Source organism: Microtus pennsylvanicus, chromosome 13 (genome assembly GCF_037038515.1).
Source record: "Microtus pennsylvanicus isolate mMicPen1 chromosome 13, mMicPen1.hap1, whole genome shotgun sequence".
Lineage (NCBI taxonomy): Eukaryota > Metazoa > Chordata > Mammalia > Rodentia > Cricetidae > Microtus > Microtus pennsylvanicus.
In genome coordinates this window covers 71,318,368-71,339,025 of record NC_134591.1, presented here as the reverse complement: position 1 = coordinate 71,339,025, position 20,658 = coordinate 71,318,368, and the positions used below count along the sequence as shown (strand labels likewise).

The window sequence follows — 20,658 nt, the reverse complement described above, 5'->3', positions numbered from 1 at the left end:
CCCCCATCTGCCACCTCTGGCTTGGGTTCACACCAGGGCATCTACCTGCTCACCTTGTGACTAGCATCATGCCACATCATGCCTGTGTGCCTCAGTTTCCTCGTCTGTACAGTGGGAGATCATAGCCCTGCTGTAGGAGTCGGTGAGTTGGGGAAACGCTCATTGAGAACCTTCCCTGTGAATCTGCACAGGCTAGCACTTCATTGCTGTCACACCCAATCATCAGATTGGAAAAGTGAGGCCTTGGGGGTGGAGAAACAGCTTCCGCCAACACCACAAGCTGGCCAGGTACACCAGAGACTCTGGCTTTTAACAGCTGCTTTCACTGGCGTGTGCCTCCCAAACACTTAGGAGCACTTAGCTAGAAGGCAAGAAGCTTTTGGAAAGACTCCCAGGGCTGGGAAGGGAGGTGGGTGGATGGTGGCTGTAGGCAGACACAGAGGAGAGGGAGCTGGGTCTGTCCACACAGAGGATGAGCAGTCAGGGCAGCCTGCCTGGCAGAGGCAGCTCAGGAACTCTACCAGCCTCTAGGATCTATGTCACTGGACACTCATGATGCACCAGCCCTGGGCAGTACCCTGAGCCTGACAGAAGTCACATGCTCTCCTCAGAGGTCCAGATGGCGGCTGAGACTGAGCTGGGGGTCACATATTGATCCAACAGGCACTGGAAAGAGGGAAACTCTCGGAGTATGGATAGAGTAACTGGTGAATATCTCCACACCACCACAAAGCTCAGTCTTGAGAGTCATACGGTAGGTCTAAATGCTAGGGCGCGTAGTTGGTCTAGACACCATAGGCATAGATCAGGGCAGACAGTAGGTCTAGAGTCCAGGCCACATAGTAGGCCTGGATGCTGAGGTACACAGCTAATCCAAATATCAGAGCACACAATAGACTGAGGTACCAGGACATACGGTAGGTCTAGATGCGGGTCACACAGTAGGTCTAGATGCAGGTCACACAGTAGGTCTAAGTCTCTGTGCAGATGTGGCCCTCGGTGCCTGCCCCGCCCCACTCCACACTGCAGAAGCCGCAGTGTTCAGCCCTCATCCTCCCCAGGATGAGGCTCAGACCAGCAAGCTAAGGCAAAACTTGTGCTCCCCCTGTTCCCAGCTTTCCACAAACACAATTACTCGCCTTTCAGAGATGCCGTCAGTGTTGGTAAACTCCAGCCGCTAAACTGCATTGCCTCTATCTGCACACAAACGCCGCGGTTATTAATAGTTTATCGATCTGATCTCAGGCCATCACCGATGAGAGCGGCCTCCTCCCCACCCCCTCGGCCCCCTGCTGCCTGCGAAGACCTTCTACCCAGCCTTCTGATCAATGTGGCTCAGGGCTGGGGGCGGGGTGGGCTCTGGGCCACTTAATCCACTTTCCGAGGACAACAGGGGAAGCAAGATCTCAGGGTTTGATGAAGGAGACGAGGCGGTTAGGTGTGGAGCAAAGCTGTGACCTGGCAGCTGCGGATCGGAGATGAGAGCCAGGCCGAGCCTGGGGATGAGGCTGCGTCTGGATTCAGATGGTAGCTGAGATAGGAGAAAGGTAGCGTGGGGTGTCTGGGGACTCTTATCTTGGCTACTTTCCCATGATTTAAGATTATCCCAAGTAAAAATGTTATCTTATAAAGCAGGAACAAGGTATATGCAGGAAGAAAGAACGAGAACAGAGGAGCTGTGACTGGAGGGAGGGGAGGTAGTGGGGCTGTGGTAGCTGAGGAGGCTCTGTGGGAAGTTCCTGGCCATTTTCTTCCAAAGACTGAAAGCAGTTTTCAGAGCGGTTTAGAGGGGAGTACTTGGTCTGGATTCTGCAGGGAAGGGGCATTAAAAGGTACAGAGAAGCCCCACTTAAATCCTGAGCCTGGCTGCAGGAGAGAACGGGGCGGGGATAGAGTGGAGAAGGGGAAACAGTGCAGCTCAGGACTCGAGAAGAGGTGGATGCCCAGGACCTGTCCACTCACTGCCTGGGAGAGTGGGACGAGAACTGTCATGCTTGTGCCCAGTAAATGCTCTTGGTTAACGGTCCAGCCAGGCCAGGCAGAAACCCTGGAGCCCAGCGAGGAGCACTGAGTGGAGCTGTAGGAACAGACCCAGATGGGAAGCTGTCTTTTCTTTAAAAGCGCCGTGCCACCACGTGTCCACTGAGCTGTCTCCCACACCACCTGTGAGGTGTCAACCACACATCACCCAAACACATGGCTTGTGTTACCGTTACTTGAGCATGTCATCAGCGGAGCGGCTCCCGAACACGTCCCCAGTGCTGGGGTCCCATAAACACATCTGCATAGCCGCCATGCCCCTACCATCTGGTGATGTCACCCGGGAGCCCGTCCCCTGAGCCCGTTTCTTTACACACCCCCTGCACCTGTCTCCCTCGAAAGTCACTCAAGCAGGTCGGCTGCATAACAGACACCTGTGAGCATAGCCGAAACATGTCACTTAAGGTGGTTGTCACTCAGTTCCCAGGCGCAGCGAGTATGTTGCTGTTCTCAATCTAGCTGCATTAACAAAGGACATCATTCCCAGGGGAGAAGGGTTCCCTGCTGTTCCCACCGTCAAGACACTTCCTTCTGAGAGGAGGAGTGGAAGGGGCGGGGGCGGCATCCCCCCCTTCCCCCGCACGCCCACGGAAAGGGCGCTCCCCACACTTCAGTCCCTCCTGACAGTGAGGAGACCAGATGGCAACCTCTGTGGAGTCTATGGAAATGAGGGTGTTGTTTATGCTAATGAGTGCTGGGCGCTGTGCAAGGGAGGGGCCGCTAGAGGAGCTGGCTCAGCTCAAAGTGACAACAGCCTAGGAAGAGGCTGGGAGCCCAGGTGGGGGAAGTGGCATGTGGGGGGCGGGGCATAGAAATGACTCATAAGCAAAAGAAGCTGAGACAGGCTGGAACCTGAGGTTAAACTGCTCGGCACAAGATTAAAGAGGAGCTCGGAGCAGGCAGAGGGGGAGGAAGTATTGCTCGGAAGGGGACTCCCAGTTCAGGAGTTGCCCGGGAAGAGCCTTGAGCTGATAATGGTCTCTCCACTTCCCTCCCCACCACGGGCCTCTGCAGGAGGGCTAGGCTGGTTAGGTGGAGGAGGACCATGAACAAATGTGGGTGTCTCCCCTGGTTTTCTCCCTGCTCTGAAAATGCAAACGTCAACACCAAGGCAGAGTGCTCAGAAAGAGGCCAGTATAGGTTGGGATGTGAGGAGATCCGGATTTGCCTAGTGTAGTACCAGGTTGAGACTTCTGCTAGCCAAAGTTCCTGGATACTCCTTGGCAGGAATTCTCTCCCTTGGAGGCATCACAGGGTGAGGGTCACCCATGGCCTCTGGACAGGTGTGTGCAGTGCTAGCAAGTGTTTCTCAAAGTCTGTCTTCACTCAGTTCCGGGATGTGTCATCTCCATTTTTTTTTATAAGAAAGTGGGTGCTCAAAGGTATGGCTTCCCCAAAGTTCCGTGGATTCCACACAGGGGGGAAGCACCATTTAAACTTGGTTCTTTGCAGCCTAGATAGAAGAAAGGGGTGTCTGGATTATGACCAGACCCTAGGAGAAAGAATGGCATACCAACTCATTCTGGAATGACATGACCCTGTAGAATGATCTAGAACATGAATCATCAGACTCTAGTCTGTTTAGCCACAGCTTGTGAACTGAGAATGTTTTAACGATTTTTAAATGGTTGGAGGAGAAAAAGAAAAGTACAAGTATATTCCGTGACATGAACATTCTGAGTGGCAGAAAACTCAATAATCACAAATAAAGTTTTATTGGAACCCTGGCACATTGATTGGTTGACATATTCTCTTCAACTGTCTGTGTGCTATGAGGAAACAGTGAGAAATTACAAGAGATCAGCTTTTTTTTTAGATTCGTTTTTTAATTGTATGTGTATGAGTATTTTGCCTGCATATATGTATGTACCCCATGTGTGTGCAGTACCTGTAGTGGCCAGAAGAGGGAGTCAGATTCCCTGGAACTGAAGTTACAGACAGTTATGAGCTGCCATATGGGTGCTGGGAATAGAACCTGGTCTTCTGCAAGAGCAACAAATGCTCCTAACCACTGATCTATCTCTCCCAACACCCATGTGTGTGTGTGTGTGTATTAATTTCCCTATGTGTTTCTGTGTCTTTGGGTGGGTATGTACATGAGGGATCAGAGATGTCAAATTAGATTCCCCTGGAGCTGGAGTTACAGACTGTTATGAATCATCCAATGTGGAGGCTAAGAACCAGTCTCAGGTCCTCTGAAAAAGGTCCGGGCTATCTCCCCAGACCGAAGACCAACTTCAATGGGGGAACAAAGCCTGAGCTATTTGCTCTTGGGCCTTTCCAATGAAAAGGCAAGAAGGAAGTATAGGGGGACTCCCACACCATAGATCTGGAAACCTTGGAGGCAGAGCCAATGGCCTGAGTGTGGAGCACTGGTCAGTTGTCCTCTGTCCCTGTCTATGGGGGGGGGGGGGATTCCTTGGAGACAGGAACATAATTGTGCTTCTTTTGGTGTCCTCGGAACTGGGCATATGGTGTCCATGGCGGTATGGAGACAGGACTCCAAGGCCTCACGGTGACAGCTGTACAGGATGGGGTAGTCATGACCGTCTCCTGCCACAGTTTACCTGTTCATGGAATGTAGGGACCACATGGAATGCATTGTGGCTGTGACAGGTTACATGGGAACGATTGCTGGTGGAACAGTTTGGGAAGGAGTAGGAGGTGTGGTCTTGGAGGAAGTGTGTGACTGCAGTGGGCTCTGAGGTTTCAAAAGCCTATGCCAGGCCCAGACTCTCTCTGTGCCCCCTCCCTTCAGATCAGCCACTGTTTCAGCACCGTGATGATCATTGGACTCACCTCTGAAACAATACGCCAGCCCCTAATTAAATGCTTCCTTCTAGAAGTTACCTTGGTCACGGGATCTCTTCACAGCAATAGAACAGTAACTAAGACAATGGTGGTTGTCAGCACCGTGATGATCATGGACTCACCTCTGAAACAGTACGCCAGCTCCTAATTAAATGCTTCCTTCTAGAAGTTACCTTGGTCACGGGATCTCTTCACAGCAATAGAACAGTAACTAAGACAATGGTGGTTGTGAGGAACGAGTGGGGTCAGGCCCCATGCTGGTAGCCACCCTCGAAACCTGCATCACCCAGAGGGCATCCTAAGAGTGTCACATGACCAGCCCAGCAGCTGCTCTCGGGCACAGCTCAGGGCAAACATAGCACTCACTGTCCCCCTTTGAAGCAACAGACACAGAGCCTGTATACAGTGGGTGCTGCATGAATGCCACCCATCCTCCCAGCCCAGATCACAGGTGTGCAAAGTCTTCACCGAGTGGATGAGTGGAGCCCGAACAGGTGTGCACGGGGGTTGGTCTCATGGAAAACTGCCTGCTCAGCCTTCTAATACAAGCCTAACCCTTTCATCTGCTCCCCCGCAGGCTGCCTGAGGTCCGGATCTCAGACAACGGTCCCTATGAATGCCACGTGGGTATCTACGACAGAGCCACCAGGGAGAAGGTGGTCCTCGCCTCAGGCAACATCTTCCTCAATGTCATGGGTGAGTCTGTGACCTGGGAAGGAGGGATGTGGCGTGGGCGTGTGCATGCACACACTTGCAGGCTCACAGGAACTGTTCTGGGACCCTTTGTCAAATCCCTGTGGTTTGTGTATGACCCTCTCCCATCCACTGCCTTTGGCTGGGAGGAGGAAAAGGTCAGACTGTGGCAAGGCTGTGATGGTGGAACTTGGTCCCAACAGCCTCTTGCTAGGGACCCATTCTCTTCCCAGCCCCAAGCTGTAAGGACTCAGAGTCTCTTCCTTGTCCCTGATCATCATGTATTCGGCGTGTGACAGGCTGCTTGTGGATTGGACTAAAGGAGTCACCGACGGAAGTATGACTGCTGTCCAGAGACAGCAGGCTACCACAGCCCCTGAGCCACATTTATAGAAGGTTGGCAAGGGATGTCATCCCTTGAGCCACCCAGCTATGGGCCCTGTGGCATGGCATGGCTAGTGGAGGGAGGCCCTGATCCTGTGGCCACTGCAGCTGCTTTCCCAGCAGAGGCCAAGGCCCCATCAGTAGAAGCCCTGAGAAGTACGTTCCCTGAGCATCTTCTATAGGTGATAACTGCCCAGGAGCCTCAAGGGAAGGAACCCAGCATCTCAGCTATAATAATACTCCTCCCCTCCCCATGCTCCTCCCAGGGCTTTTCTGGGGGTGTTGAAAGGCCAGGAAGTCAGAAAACATTCTGGGCTGAGTATAGGGCTCCTGGGTTCTCACCCTGGCTCTGTGCCTTAATTGGTGCAGTGTGGACAGAATACTAGTATCTGTGTCCAGTTGATGTGACATTGGCTGGATCAACCCTCACCCAGCCTTAGTTTCTCCATTGGAAATGCAAGGCCTTGCTGTGAGTGATCTCCGGAAGTCCCACCAGCACGTTGGTCTTGCCAGAGGAACCCCCATTCTGTGGCCACTCCCCTGTGGGAATGCTGGGGCTTGGCCTTGACCCAGTCTCTGTGTCTCTGTTTTTCTTATCAAATAATATTTGTCAGGGCAACAAAGCCTGTTATACTCTGGCAATCAATGAGAGCACAAAGGCCCTGCGGAAAGTCCTCGATCTAGGGAAATTGAAAACCTCCAAAGGCCAGACCTCTGGAGCAACATTGATCCCACCGCAGTAGCTTGGGGAGAGGTGGCATTGCTGGGCAGACTGGCCGGCTCCTCTGACAGAGCATGCTCAGTGTACAACCCTGCTCTGGCCGCCCCAGGGAAGAAACACAGCCTGCATCATCCAGGGGCTCCCAGGCCAATGAGAGAGACAGGTCTCACTGTTTACTCATCAAATGTTTATGGAGCATCCAGGGCACCTGCTCTGGGCCTAGACACAGGGACAAACTTTGAACAGAACCTACGTTCCGGTCCTTGGTGCGTTTGCAGTGCAGGGTGTGAACCAGGCCTCAGACACAGGCGCAGATGAAGCAATACAATGGCAGGTGACCGTGATAGATGCTGGCAGGAAAGTAGAGGAGGGCAATGGGCAAAGAGGACATGGGAAGGGAGGACGTGTTAATTAGGACGGAGGGACTCAAGAGGAGGCCAATTCCCTCTGCGGCCACTGGGCGATTAGCCAGGTGCTCACACGTACCCATGAACCCATGTCTCTCCACCCTCACAACTAACCAGGCAGGAAAGACTATCATGAACCCCATTTTGTTTATTTGTTTTTGTTTTCGAGACAGGATTTTACGTAGCCCGGGCTGGCCTCTAGCTTTCTATCTTGCCAAGTGTGACCTTGAACTCCTAAACTTCCTGCTTCTGCCTTCCCAGTGCTGGGACTGAACCCCTGCTTCTGCCTTCCCAGTGCTGGGACTGAACCCAGGGTTTCGTGATTGCGTGATTGCAAAGCGAGCGCTCCACCCACTGAGCTACACAGCTGGACTTTTGAGGAATATTTTGTAGATGCCTCTCTCGTAGACCACGGTGTTTATGAGTCACCCGAGGAGTGAAAGTTCTGGAAGCTTGGAGTGCTTCTGGGAGTGGCAGGGACAGTGGGAGTGTTTTGCCTTTCTGGCTTCCCAGGGCCTCCTATCTAGAGTCCACCTGTCTCTGCCCCTCACCTGGAGAAGGAGCCAGGAGCTGTGGCAGCCTTGAGAAGGGCAGCAGCCACCCGCTGTTCATGCCACCTGAAGAAGTCTTCCCTTCAGTGGCATTGCATGAGGTCACCATGACAGCATGCCTTCCTTTCCGTGGGGTCTGCACCCAGTGACTCAGCAACTGTCAATCAAAATTGGAGGGGGAGGGTATGATGATAGCTGTGTTGAGTGTCCTTGCCCATGCGCGTACACAGAGCCCAGAGGAAGGCATCAGGTGTCTTCTATAACTATTGGCCCAGTGGCAGGCTTTTTCCATGGACGGGAAGCTTGAGTTTGCGGCTAGACTGGCAGTCAGCAAGCCCCAACAGTCCTCCTTTCTCTGCCTCTGTGTTGGGCACACTCAGAGCATATCCAGTTTATGCAGGGATGCTGGGATTCGAACTCCAGTCCTCACATTTGCACGGCAGTTTTTTTTTAACCACTGCCTTTGTGCTCTCGTTGATTGCCAGAGTATAACAGGCTTTGTTGTCCTGACAAATGTTATTTGATAAAAAAAAAAAACAGAGACACTGAGGCTGGGTCAAGGCTAAGCCCCAGCATTCCCACAGGGGAGTGGCCACAGAATGAGCACTCCTCTCCAGCTCAAAGAGATTTAAGTTTTATTTTTCCATGTTTGTGTGTACTTGTTTGCTCGTGTGATGAGTGCATGTACGTGGGCGCATTTGCATGTGATACTGAGAGTCCTCCTCAATTGCCCTTCTACGCTATTCGTGGAGGCAGGGTCTCTCAATCAACCCCAGAGCTTGCTGCTATTACCAGTCTGTCTTTCCAGCTTGTTCTGGAGAATTCCAGGTGGGCCACCATACCTTCTCAGCATTTACATAGATTTGGGGGATTTGAACTCCAGTTCTCATGCTTGCAACAGAAGCTCTTTAACCTGTTAGCCATCTCCCCAGCCCTGAGAGGCTTTGTTTGTTTGTTTTTAATTATGCTTCCTTCACCTCCACAACATTCTTCAAATTTGTCTGTGCCAAGGTCAGTTTCCAAAATCACAGGCCCTCACAATCTAGACTTATCTCTGACCCTGCCTGGATCCTTTCTCGGTGTTTCAGAGACCCTCCAAGCAAGTAGAGACCGTTCAATGCCCAGGTCCCCTTGGTGCCACGAGGGTGTGACAGCTAACAGTGAGGCGGGGTGGAACCCCAGTTCTAGGAGTACAGAGAGCCTCCCAGGATAGTGAAGAGAGGAGCCGAGACTGTGGACAGGGCCCAGGCTACCTCCATCAAAGTCATTGCACGCTGTCAGTCGACCACAGCTTCTCACAGAGGCCTCTGGGTGGAGATAAAACTGAAAGAGTGGCTGTAATTTCACGCCTATCATATCCTGCTATGTGGTAGGAAAAGACATTCAGGAGGCCCGTGAGCGACACTCAGGGTGTGTGCTGCACACAGCCATTAAAATGTTTTTATCCAAGCCGCCGACAAATCGTGAGCCAATTTGAGAGCTGCGTGCTGGGCTCTGGGAATATGTGGCTTGCACAGAGTCACGGGAGGATGGTAAAGCTACCTCCTGGAGGTGCAGGTCACGGGGGTGAGCGTGTTAAGGGGCTCGCGTTACAAGCAATTAAACATAATGAGGCCTGGGCTCTTCGCCCCTGTCGAGGCTGAAGTCTTCCTCCTGGCTGGCCGGGGTGCCACCTCAGGTCATAGCATCTTGCCTGTGCTGGTCCCAGCTCAGTGCACACACCAAAGCTTGCCACATGACCCTCCAAGGGCTCCTATTGACATGGCTGTCCTTGTTTTACAGGGCAGGGAGCAAAGGCCCTGAGAGTTAAGAGACCTGCCCTGTGAGTGACAGAGCCTGGGGCTAGCAGGTCATATCTGGCCTGCATTGTTCACACCCAGCAGCTTTAACTCCGTTCATACTCCCAAGGGAACACCCCCCACCTTTGTCATAGGTTGTTTGTAACCCAAATACCCATCATAGTAGGGTGTAGGACAGAGGCCTCACTCACCAAGGCCAGGTTGGAGCATCTGGCACTGGACTCTCCTATAGGCAGGTGGGGTTGGGGTACCCAGGTGAGGATGTAGGGGTGTAGGTGGAGTTTTCTTTCCCAGCTGCCAGTCCCAAGTAACCACAGAGAGGCTTAATTACAAATGCTCGGTAGATAGCTCAGGCTTATTACTAACTAGCTCTTACAACTTAAATCAACCCATTTCTGTTCATCTATGTATTGCCACATGGCTCGGGGCTTTACCTATCCTCCAGCATATCTTGCTCCCTCTGGATCTCCTGCAACTTCACTGCTTCTGCCTTCTTCCTCCTAGCATTCTGCTTGGCTGTCCCACCCATACTTCCTGCCTGGCTTCTGGCCAATCGGTTCTTTATTAACCAATGAGAGTAATATATAGTCACAATGTACAGAAGGATTATTCTACAACACAGCAGTTTGGAGAAGGGAGAGCAAACATCCACACTGCCTTCATTCCTATTCCCTCACACCTCCCCTCCGCTGCCCGTAACAACCGTTTCCTCTCAACTATTCCTAGCAGTGCACTGGACTTGAAGTCCTGGATACGAACTCCAGTTAAGTTAGTATCTACTTCTGATATGTCATTCAACTTCCTTTCCAAAAAATAGTATTTAATAGCTAATAATACATAATGTCTTATTTTAAAGACAGGGTCTCATGTAGCCCAGGCTATCCTCAAACTCAGTGTGTATCCAGCAATGACCTTGACCTTCTCTTTTAAGAAAATGTATTCATTTTATTTTAAGTGTGTGTTTTGTCTGTGAAGCATGTGCACGTATTATCTTCAGAAGCCAGAAGAGGGCGCCAGATCCTCTAGAACTGGAGTTGCAGATAGTCGCTCACTATCATGTGGGTGCTGAAAATTGGACGTAGGTCCTCTGCAAGAGAAACCAGTGCTCTTAACCACTGAGTCATCTCTCCAGCCTCCCTCTTGAACTTCTAATCTTCCTGCTTCCATCTCCCAAGGGCTGGGATTACAGGCATGCACCATGCCAGGTTGCATGAGGTTCTGAGAACAGAACCCAGGGCTTCTCTGCAAACACTCCACCAGCTGAGCCCAGAAGGTCTTTTTTGTCCAAATAGATCAGAAAGTGACTCCCTTGTCTGCCTCGGGTCACTCTCTCATCTAATCTTCATCTGGCAAGTGTTTATTGAGCAGTTAGCAAGCATGTCCAACCTTCAGCCCACAGGCGGGGTGTGTGGCTCCGGATAGTTACGGATGTGGCCCACCGAAACCTGAAACCTACTGGAAGCCTTGTGAGATACATTTTGCAGTTTGTAGATGACAGCGTCATATGGCAAGGTCAAAAAGTCAGACGCGTCTGTGACGCTTTCTAGGTACCATCCTGTGCACTGGAAGAAGACAAACAAAAGTGCCATGGACTTCAGGTGCAGACCAGAAAGTGGGCTCTGAGCCTGTGTGTGCCCAAAAATGTGGCATAGCGGTCAGGGACCAGCAGAGAGAGGTGGGGTTGTTTTGAACAGGGCCCCTTGGAGAAGATGGCATTTGGAGAAGGTACGATGGCCACTCAGGAGCACATTTCTCAGCAGCCTCCAGCCCCAACCCTGTTCCAGGTGAAGAGTCCAGTGGAAAGCAAGGCAGAGTCCTCACCCTGTGACCTCCTTCCAACAGGGACGACACAGCTTGAGATCCCCACGTGAACCTTCAAAGTGTACTCATTTTCCAGGCCTGCCTGGAGCTTGTGACCATGAACTGGTAGACAATGGTCACAGTGACTGGCCACTGGTGACTGTCACGGCCTTCACGGCTCTGCTCCGTGACCCAGTCCTCCTTCATGTGAATCGGTCTCTGTGCCACGTGGTATCTCTTTCCACAAGGTTGTGCCACCCTGTCTACTTTTCTTTCTTTCCGATTTTATTTTATTAGAGTTTATTTTAAGACTGGGTCTCATGTAGCTCGGGCCTGCTTGGAACCAAGGATGGCCTTGAACTTCTGATACTCCTGTGTCTGCCCCAGATGGCGGGGCTGTTTACAGGCGCGTGTTTACAGGCGTGTGCCACCACATGCTGGGGATCTAACCCAGGGCTTTGCACACGCTGGGCAAGCACTCTACTTATGGAACCACATCCCCAGTTCCTACACTTTCTCCTTCCGAGGCCACCAGTCATTCGATTAAGACCCACCCTGGTCCTGGATATTCTCGTCTCACTCTAATTACACCAAGAAGGTCACACTCTCAGGGACTAAGGCTTAAGACTTCACCATATGTTTGGGGAAACAGCTTTAAGCCATGACTGTAATGGAGCACAGAGGGAGGAAGCTGCAGCTGGGAAGCCACCGCTCTGTGTTCCCAGTGACACGGTCACCTGTCATTGTGTGAGCCCTCGCACACCAAGCTCCGCTCTTGGTGTGTTCTCCTCAGGACACTCAAGCATTGAAAGGGGCAATTCTGCCGCTTTCCCTCCGACAGAGGGAAACAGAAAGGTGGTGTTGCTTGCCTGGGTTCCCCAGCCAGAAAATGGGGGGTGGGTGGGAGGGTGGGAAGCAAAGACTTATCCTATGCCATAACCAACCACCTGTCTTAGTCGGCATTCTAGTGCAGTGAAGAGACACCATGACCACAGCAACTCTTACAAAGCCAAGCGTTTAACTGGGGCTGGCTATAGTTCAGAGGCTTAGTCCATTGTCATCCTGGCAGGGGAGCATGACCCTGTGCAGGCAGACATGGTGCTGGAGAAGTAGTTGAGAGTTCTATATCTGGATCCACAGGCAGCAGGAAGACAGAGCCACTGGGCCTGGCTTGGACTATTGAAACCTCAAAGCCCACTCCCAGGGACACACTTCCTCCAACACGGCTATACCTCCTAATCTTTTCAAATAGTGTCACTCTGGTGACCAAGAATTCAAATCTAGAGCCTATGGAGGGCATTCCCACACAAACAACCACACCATCCACAGCTTACCAAGCAGTGGGAACTCAGACAAACAGGCCTTGGTGGGTTATCAAGAGGACTCCTCTCGGGGAACTGGAGTGGGAAGAATGTTCGCCTAATAAGGACGAAGCACTGGGTTCCATCCCCAGCACCACACAAACTGGATGTGGGAGTGCTCTTATATTCCCAGCACTCAGGAGTCCGAGGAGTTCAAGGCCATCCTCACCTATAGCTATATAGTTATAGTCTGTGTTATATAGACTACAACTATAACATAGCGGGATGGAGGCCAGCCTGGGTGACATGAGGCACTGTCACGAGCAAGCGTGAGCAATCCTTCTCTCAGGGATCCCCCCTCCCTTCCAATGAGGATGGCAGGTGGAGTGACCCTTTGGACCCCCAGGCCAAAGTGCAATGCTTTCCACACCTGGCACGTTTGTCTTCCAGAGTGTTCTGTGCAGCTCTCATTGTGGCTGGCACTCACCCCCACCCCCACCCTCCTTACCGTTTCATGCAATGGTTCTATTGAGCGATGACTCCACATAACCATTCTTGTAGGGGGTCCCATTTACATCCAGGGCCCACAGCCACCACCATAGTCACTTCTAGAATGTTCCCATCATTCTCCAAAGAAACCTTGTGGTCATAAGTCGCACATCCAACTTCCCCCCCAGGATTCCTTACTCTGAGTATGTCAAACAACCAGAATCATATAAAATATAGGGAGCTTTTGTGACTGGCTTCTTTCGTGAATGTTCTCACAGTTCATTCATGGTTTACCATGCATCAACACTTCATTGTATATTAGTATTAAGCAGTAGCCCACTGTATGGATTCCCTTATTCATGGATCTTTTGTCTGGAAAGGCATTGGGTTGTTCCCACCTTGTGGCGCTCTTGAATTGTGCTGCTATGACTACCCGTGAACAAGTTCTTGAATGACTGTAGTTTCTGCCTTCTCCTCTGGGAGCGTATTGCTGAGTGAAACGGTGAATGGACTCAGCCTTTTAAGGGAATTGTAGAATGCTTTCACGGATGCTGTATAGTTTGGGGAGGGGGGATTAGGGTGGAGGGTTTTATTTTTTTTTTTTTGCTATTGTTTCGCTTTTTTATTGTTTCATTAGTGTTTTTGAGACAAGGTCTCACTCTGTAACCCAGGCTACCTTAACTCGCAGCAATCCTCCTGCCTCAGCCTCCCAAGCACTGGGATTTTGTGAGACTCCAACACACCCGTTTTATGCTTCCCAGCAGTGTATGAAGGACCCAGCGCCTCTAAGTTCTTGCCAGTACTTGTTACTAAAAGCCAGAGGTCTTTTTAGTCCAGGCAGCCATCCAGGTGGGGGGAGGTGGCATTTCTTTGTGGGTTTGAACTGCGCCCCAGGCAGGAGGCTCTAGGCCACTTAGTCAGTACCTCCCCTGGGACCCTCCAGTTCACACCCTTTGCTCCTGTGTTGTGGTCCTTGATCTCCTTAGATGCAAGTCCCTTATCAGCTCTCTGATCTGCATATCCCTCTCCCTTTCCGTGGGTTTCACTTTCAGGAGGGTGACCTCTGCAGAACAAAAGGCTTTGATTCCCGCATTCTGTTTGATCTGCTTTTCTTTTACTGCCTTGATGTTAGCGCCTCAGTTAGGGAGCCATTCACTGATGCCAGGCACAAGTTACCACATAGTTTTCTTCTAACAGTTTTTATGACTTTAGCTCTTTCATTGAGCAGATAGCGCATACTGAGTTATTTTATTGGTGGTGAGAGGGAGGGAGTCCAGATTTCCCAGCAAATTCCTGCAACACCTATCCACCCAAACTGAATCCAGCTGGCAAGCCCGCTCCAGGGTTTGAAGGCCTCTTAGTTTCCATTCTTACTCTGGTGGTCACTGTACTTCACCCCACTGGTGAGGACTGTACCTCACCATATGACAAAGGAAGGGGAAGGGTGTGTCAGAATCAAGTCTCAGAAATGTCCAGGGCTTAGGCAAAATTATGAAATATTGTCTCTTGGTGGGCGAGCCACATTTGACACACACACCAAAAAAATGTTTCTCACATGCCTGAATTTTTTTTTAAGTTTGCTTACTTAATTAATTTCTGCTACGTGAGCTTATGTGCACCACCTGCAAGCCGGTATCCACAGAGTCCAAAGAACACCTGATCCCCCTGGAGCTGCAATTGCAGGCAATTGTGAGCCACCGATCGGGTCATTGGAGATTTAATTAAATGTAGATAGGTCTTTTGCAAGAGCAGTAAGCTTTTAAGTGTTAAGCCATCTCTCCAGCCCCACACCTGACTTTATGTGAATGTTGGAATCTGAATTCAAGCATTCTTGCCCTCAGAGCCATTCCCCTCTCCACCCCACCCAGCCCTTAGCTCCTGGAACTCTGCATTCTGTCTCACAGTTCTGTGTTGGCCCTGATGCACACGTGTGATTGGCTCGGCAGTCATGTGACTTTGGCATTGGGTTCACGGGATGCTCCCCAGTGGCCAGTTCCTCCAGCTTCCCCATAGAAAGAAGCTTGCCTTGGGTGGATGGAGGCTTCCAGAAGAAAAAAACCAGGAGTTCCTAAGGATGGGTGGAGGCCAACCTGCCTCCCTGAGGTCTGGCCGGAGCACAGGCTTTTTGTCGAATCAGCCCAGAGGAGAAAGGCGAATTCCCAAAACGGGTTACTTAGAGGTGTCTAGAGCACAGTGCTGCCGGAAGAATTCCTTCTTGTCTGGTTTATTACTCTGCTGCTGTGGTAAAACACCATGATCAAGGCATCTTATAGAGGAAAGAGGTAATTGGGCTTGCGTTTTCAGAGTCAGTCCATGGCCATCATGGTGGGGACTATGGCGGGGAACAGGCAGGCGTGGAAATGAGGCAATCGCTAGAAGCTCATCTCCTGAGATGCAACCCTGAGACAGGGAGAAAGAGACACTGGGAATGGCACTGAGTCTTTTGAAACCTCGCAGGCAGCCTCCAGTGATGCCTCCTCCAACAGCACTTCCTCATCCTTCCCAAACAGTTCCACCAACTGGGGACCTAGCGTTCAAATGTGTGAGTCCGATGGGGCAGGAGAGGGGGTTTAGGAGTCCACCACTGGGTGGGCACTGCTCCGAGGTTCCTGGCAGGGGCTGCTGAGAGGCAGGACTCACAGCAGCAGGACCACACATCCCAGGATGCCTGCTGGGAGGCAAATGATGGGCTCCAGTCCCTGTCTGGGAGCCTGAAGGGATGAGCCACCCACTGGGCACACACTAATTACAGTAAACCAGCCCTAAGCAATCTCTAAAGTACAGACCCAAGGAGCCAAGGCTGGGTGGAGGAAGAGGTGGCAGTTTGGAATCCAGGCCAAAACTGCAGAGAACTGGGGAGAACTCAGAACCAAGAAGCTCTGGGAAGCCAGGCTGTGAACCCCAACTCCTACCTCCTGCCTCAGAAACCCCTGGAGCCCTGGTGAGGCCAGATCTGTGACCTCTCTGTTTTTACTGTGGCCCAGGCTCACAATGAAGGCGGTTCTCCTTCCGCCGCTTTGACCAGCACTCTCCCCTGTTAGCACCAGCTTCAGCAGGGCAGGTGACAGCTGCAAGAAATGATATCAGCTAGGGGCAGATGTCTCAGCAGGATGGTGGCAACTCCATCCCCTCCCAGGGTGTTCCAGTGTGTTGGCTGCCAAGAGATGGAAGCACATGGAGCCAGCACCCGCCCAGACACCCTGTTACTTCCTCTCTGAGTGGGTCTTCTTCCAGGTCTCCTCTCCCATGGGGCTGCTACTGGCACAGGCATCATGGTGGCCATGAGTGGACAGGAAGCACTCAGCCTGCTTGAAGCATTCAGCTCACACACAATACACTGCTATTGCGGTGGGGCAGAGCAGTCATAGAAAGGTTGAGACCGCACAAGCCAGACCCAGGACTGAACAGTAAGTAAAGCATCTGGGCATGAAGGAACATTCTGCACAGCAGCCCTCAGGCACGGGGACCAACTGGAGAGAGGGGACAGGCGGGAGATGTCTAGAGAGACCTAGCACAGGATTGAGATGCTTCTCTGAGAAGGCACCAGGACAACTATGAGACTTCAGTCATATAATCTTTCTGGGCCTCAGCTTCAGGGATATGGATTGGAAACTGAAGACCCAAGGAGCCTCCCCAGTCCTTCTTCCTGTTGACTGGATAGATCTTCTAAGATGAGCAGTGCAGGGCCTGAGAGAGCTGCTTGACTTGGCTGCTATGAGGGTCCAGAATAAGGGATGGAGGCCAGAGTACTCAAGCAGGATGGACCAAGGTCCTGCAAGCTGGAAACAAATATCTCTAGAGCATGTCACTGCTGTCTTGAGGGCCTGGAACCAGCTGGGGGTCTGGAGAAGGACTGATGTCCCCTCTACCCACGTGCCTGCCCATGGGCCTCTCAGTTGCCAAAGTCACCGGCTGAGCAGCAGTATGGAATAAGCAGACAGATGGGGCTGAGCTCAGAGGAGCACTTCGGAGTGAACCGAGTCATCTAGCAAGGACAGTCACCTCCCAGCCTCAGCCCCCAAGGTCTGAGCCTGCTGCCTGCCTCCTGCACAGGATCCCTGAATCCCTACCTACCCTCTTAGAACACAGCTCTGCCAAGCTGGGGTGCCCTTGACAGCAGCCCACTGTGCACCTCACAGACCCAGCACATTCATCCCCTCAGCCATCCAGCTCATCCTCCCGAGGCCCTTTCAAGGGAAGTGGGACAGCAGATATTCCCCCAGGGGGGCAGCAGGACAGCCAGATGGCCACCGGGTGGAAAGTCATCCACACTAGACACCAAGCCTCTTCTCAATATGAACAGCATGAGATGCCCAGGCACACTGTCAGCTGGTACTCCGGCAGCCTGGGAGTCAACAGGTGAGCGTCCAGGGGAAACTGAGTCAGTTCAGAATACCAAGCTGGCACTCGGTCACACTCTGATGCCATTCTTTCTCGACAGGGAACTTGAGGCTTAAGCCACAAATGGGGACGTGGCTGTCAAAGCCCACTCTGGGTGTGGTTTGCATTCACTGTCTCCATGATTGTGAGTGGGAGAGTAGACAGCTTGATCAAATAGCACACCCCTCTGTGAGTGTAGATCCCCTGGAACCACAGAGCTCAGGGCACCCTCTGCTCCCCGAGGAGCTCAGCACCCACGGGGAAGAGAACAAGCCATGTGTCCACTCGTCTCACAAGCTCTCCTTTTAATTCAAACCACCTTTACAAGCTCCCCCTGTCTTAGGGCTTCTATTGCTGTAAAGAGACACCACAACCACAGCAACTCTTAGAAAACATTTAGTTGGGGTGGCTTACGGTTCAGAGGTGCAATCTATTATCATCATGGTGGGACATGGTGGCACGCAGGCAGACATAGTGCTGGAGAAGGAGCTGAGAGTTTTACATCTTGATATGCAGGAGGCAACAGAAGTGAACTGAGATACTGGACATATCTTGAGGATAGAAGACCTGAAAACCTGCCCTTGCAGTGACACACTTCCTCCAAGGCCACACCTCCTCCAACAAAGCCACGCCCCCTCATAGTACCACTTCCCTATGAGCTTATGGGGGACCATTACAGTCCTACTACCAGACCTCCTGGGCTCCTGCTACACTGAAGGGCTGAGTCCTAGTCTCCCTACGGAGGGCCAGTTGGGTCAATAGAGAGCAGACAAGTAAGTGTGGTTATCAGTGGCAGACTTTGCCCCAAGCACTTTAAATGTAGTAACTCACAACCCTTGGGGCACAGGCCTTCGGCACTTCAGCCGCTGAGGAAGCTTAGGCCCAGAATGATTATACATCATGACCAAGGTCACACAGTGAGTCAGTGGCAGAGTTTGCTTGCGAGCCCAATAACTCCAGAAGCTTCCGTATGGCCTTTCACTGAGTCGCCCCTCCTGCCTTCTGGAGTCAAAGAAAGCTCATCTCCTTTGAACTGTCCGCACGGGTAGCTGCAGCATCCAAGTCCCCCTGACTTTCTGGACCGTCCGCATCTTGCCACCCACAGTGCCTGTCTGTTCGCAGAGGCACATTGCTCTGCCTCCCCATCCCCATCCGAGCATGTCTGCAGGAGCACCGTTAAGCCCTGACAAGTGTTAGGTCAGCGCAATGCTTTATTCCCCACACCACCGGGAGCAGGATTTAGTGTCTCTGGCAGAAGGTAAACTCCCTTCCCTGGGACAGGACCCTTAATTACCAGTGATATGTGATGTTGGAGCCTCCGTGCCTCAGGCCCAGAGTTGTAAAGAGAGCAGAGGGCTGGGATTCTGTCTTCCTAAGCTGTCCGAGGAACAGGAGAGTCTGGAGCTGGAGCAGTGGGAAGCTGGCAGTGTGGGAGCCAGCTGCAGCCCTGAGGGGAGGTGGGTTGGAGAAGCACAATCCTGGAGCTGTGTGTTGAAGGGGAAGCTGAGACCAAGCTCATGCTGCAAGTGAGCTCTGCCCTGAGCTTTATAGTCCTGGCTGCTGATCTGACCACAGTGGATTTCATGGACTTGGTTTCCCCCATCTGCGTAGGAGGAGGCATGGTTCCTTCATTCACCCTTAGTCACTAAAGCCTCGGCTGACAGGTTCGTGGTGAGCAGGGCATTGGGCAGAGTTCTTCAGGGATAATCTCACAGAGGCTGATATGAGGAGACAAGTAGGATTATTCCCATTTTACAGAAAACAAAACTGAGGCCCAAAGGTTCCGTGGGCTGCCGTGTGCATCCGGGGACCTGACCTCCAAGCTCCAGGACTGACTGACACAGGGATGGAAGGCCCAGTTACTTCCTCCAGGAGTCCTTGACTGGCAGGAAGTCAGGCAGGAACACAGGTTCCTGGAAGACTGGGAATGGGTGTGATGGAGGAAGCTGAAGGGTGTGGGCATCCCTGCAGGAGTTGCTTCCTGGAGGGTGCTGGCTCTAGCCAGCGGAAGCATCCTTTGGTGCCAGATGGATGAGGGGAAGGGCAGTGTGGAGCCTCCTTTTGCTGGGAAGAAACACCGTGGCAAGGCAGCTCTTAACCGGGGCTCGCTTGGTTTCAGAAGTTTAGTCCATTATCATCGTGGCGGAGCACATGGTGGCATGCAGGCAGGGCCTGGCGCAGTAGCTGAGAGCTACGTTATGGTCTGTAGGCAGAGGGAGAGGGTCTGGACCTGGTGTGGTCTTTCAAAACCCCAAAGTCCAGTCCCAGTGACACCCTTCTTCCAACAAGTCCACACCTCCTAATTCTTCTAATCCTTTCAGATAGTCCCCCTCGCTGGTGACTAAGAATTCAAATATATGACAGGACCATTCTTATTCAAACCACCACTAGCAAGGAACGCCCCTCTATGCTGGAACATGGGAAGGGGCAATCAGAGGTGCCAGTGGTACTAGCCACGCCCTTGGCAGGTGCCAGGCAAGGGTCTCAATACTTCATATAGTGCTCAGCAGGACCCCCTGTGGAGTCCATACTATGATGGTCCCATTCTACAGATGAGGAAACTGAAGCTCAGCAAGGATAAGCCACCAGCCAGTGCCATCTAACTACTGAGTGTCACATGACTGCGAATAGCCAGATTCCTAGGTCAGAGGTGAATCAGGTGACTGAGGCCCCAGAACTGAGCACACTCCCTCCCTATGCTATAGCATACAGGGGTGTTCCCTGCTCGCGGTAGTTTGAATGAGAATGGCCCCATAGGCTCATAGATGTGAATCCTTAGTCACTTAGGAGTGGCACTGTTTGAAAGGATTAGAAGGACGGGGAAGGCTATGAAGGCATACAGAGACCCTGAACTGCTGAGGCTCCAGCCAAGCCCTTCCTCCTGGTCTGTAGTTGGGCGCCTTCTAGAATAAAGTTTCATTCAGTTCTTCCACAGATCCAAGAGAGTTAGCAATGGAATGTTCAGGGTAGATGCTGAGTGACAGGCGCCTGTGTATTCATGGTTGTTAAACGTTTTAAAACGGAAAAGGAACATCATACAAGAGAACTCTCATATGGGAGGTTTATTAAGGGAGAAGGGGGGAGTGTGGGATTGGAAGAGAGAGGTACAAAGACCTGCACCATGAAAAAGAATGGGGAACAGGCAGAGCTCGCTTAGACAACATAGTGACATAACAGCCCTAGGACCCCGGGCTGGCCAAGTATCTGCCTGAATGCTGATAACGCATGTGTGCAGGGGATGCTTTTAGTGGCTACATCTGAGGACCCTGGGGGCTGGCTAGT

At 51.9% G+C, this 20,658-nt stretch overlaps 1 protein-coding gene across 1 annotated transcript in view; it reads left to right on the top strand.

The window, feature by feature from the left end:
• The window catches only part of Igsf21 (immunoglobin superfamily member 21), a 219,534-nt gene that overhangs the window by 177,835 nt on the left and 21,041 nt on the right, over positions 1 to 20,658 (top strand). The window contains exon 4 of the mRNA XM_075946054.1: positions 5,429 to 5,547. Within this exon, the coding sequence (XP_075802169.1) occupies positions 5,429 to 5,547 (119 nt within the window). The remainder of the gene's footprint in view (positions 1 to 5,428; positions 5,548 to 20,658) is intronic.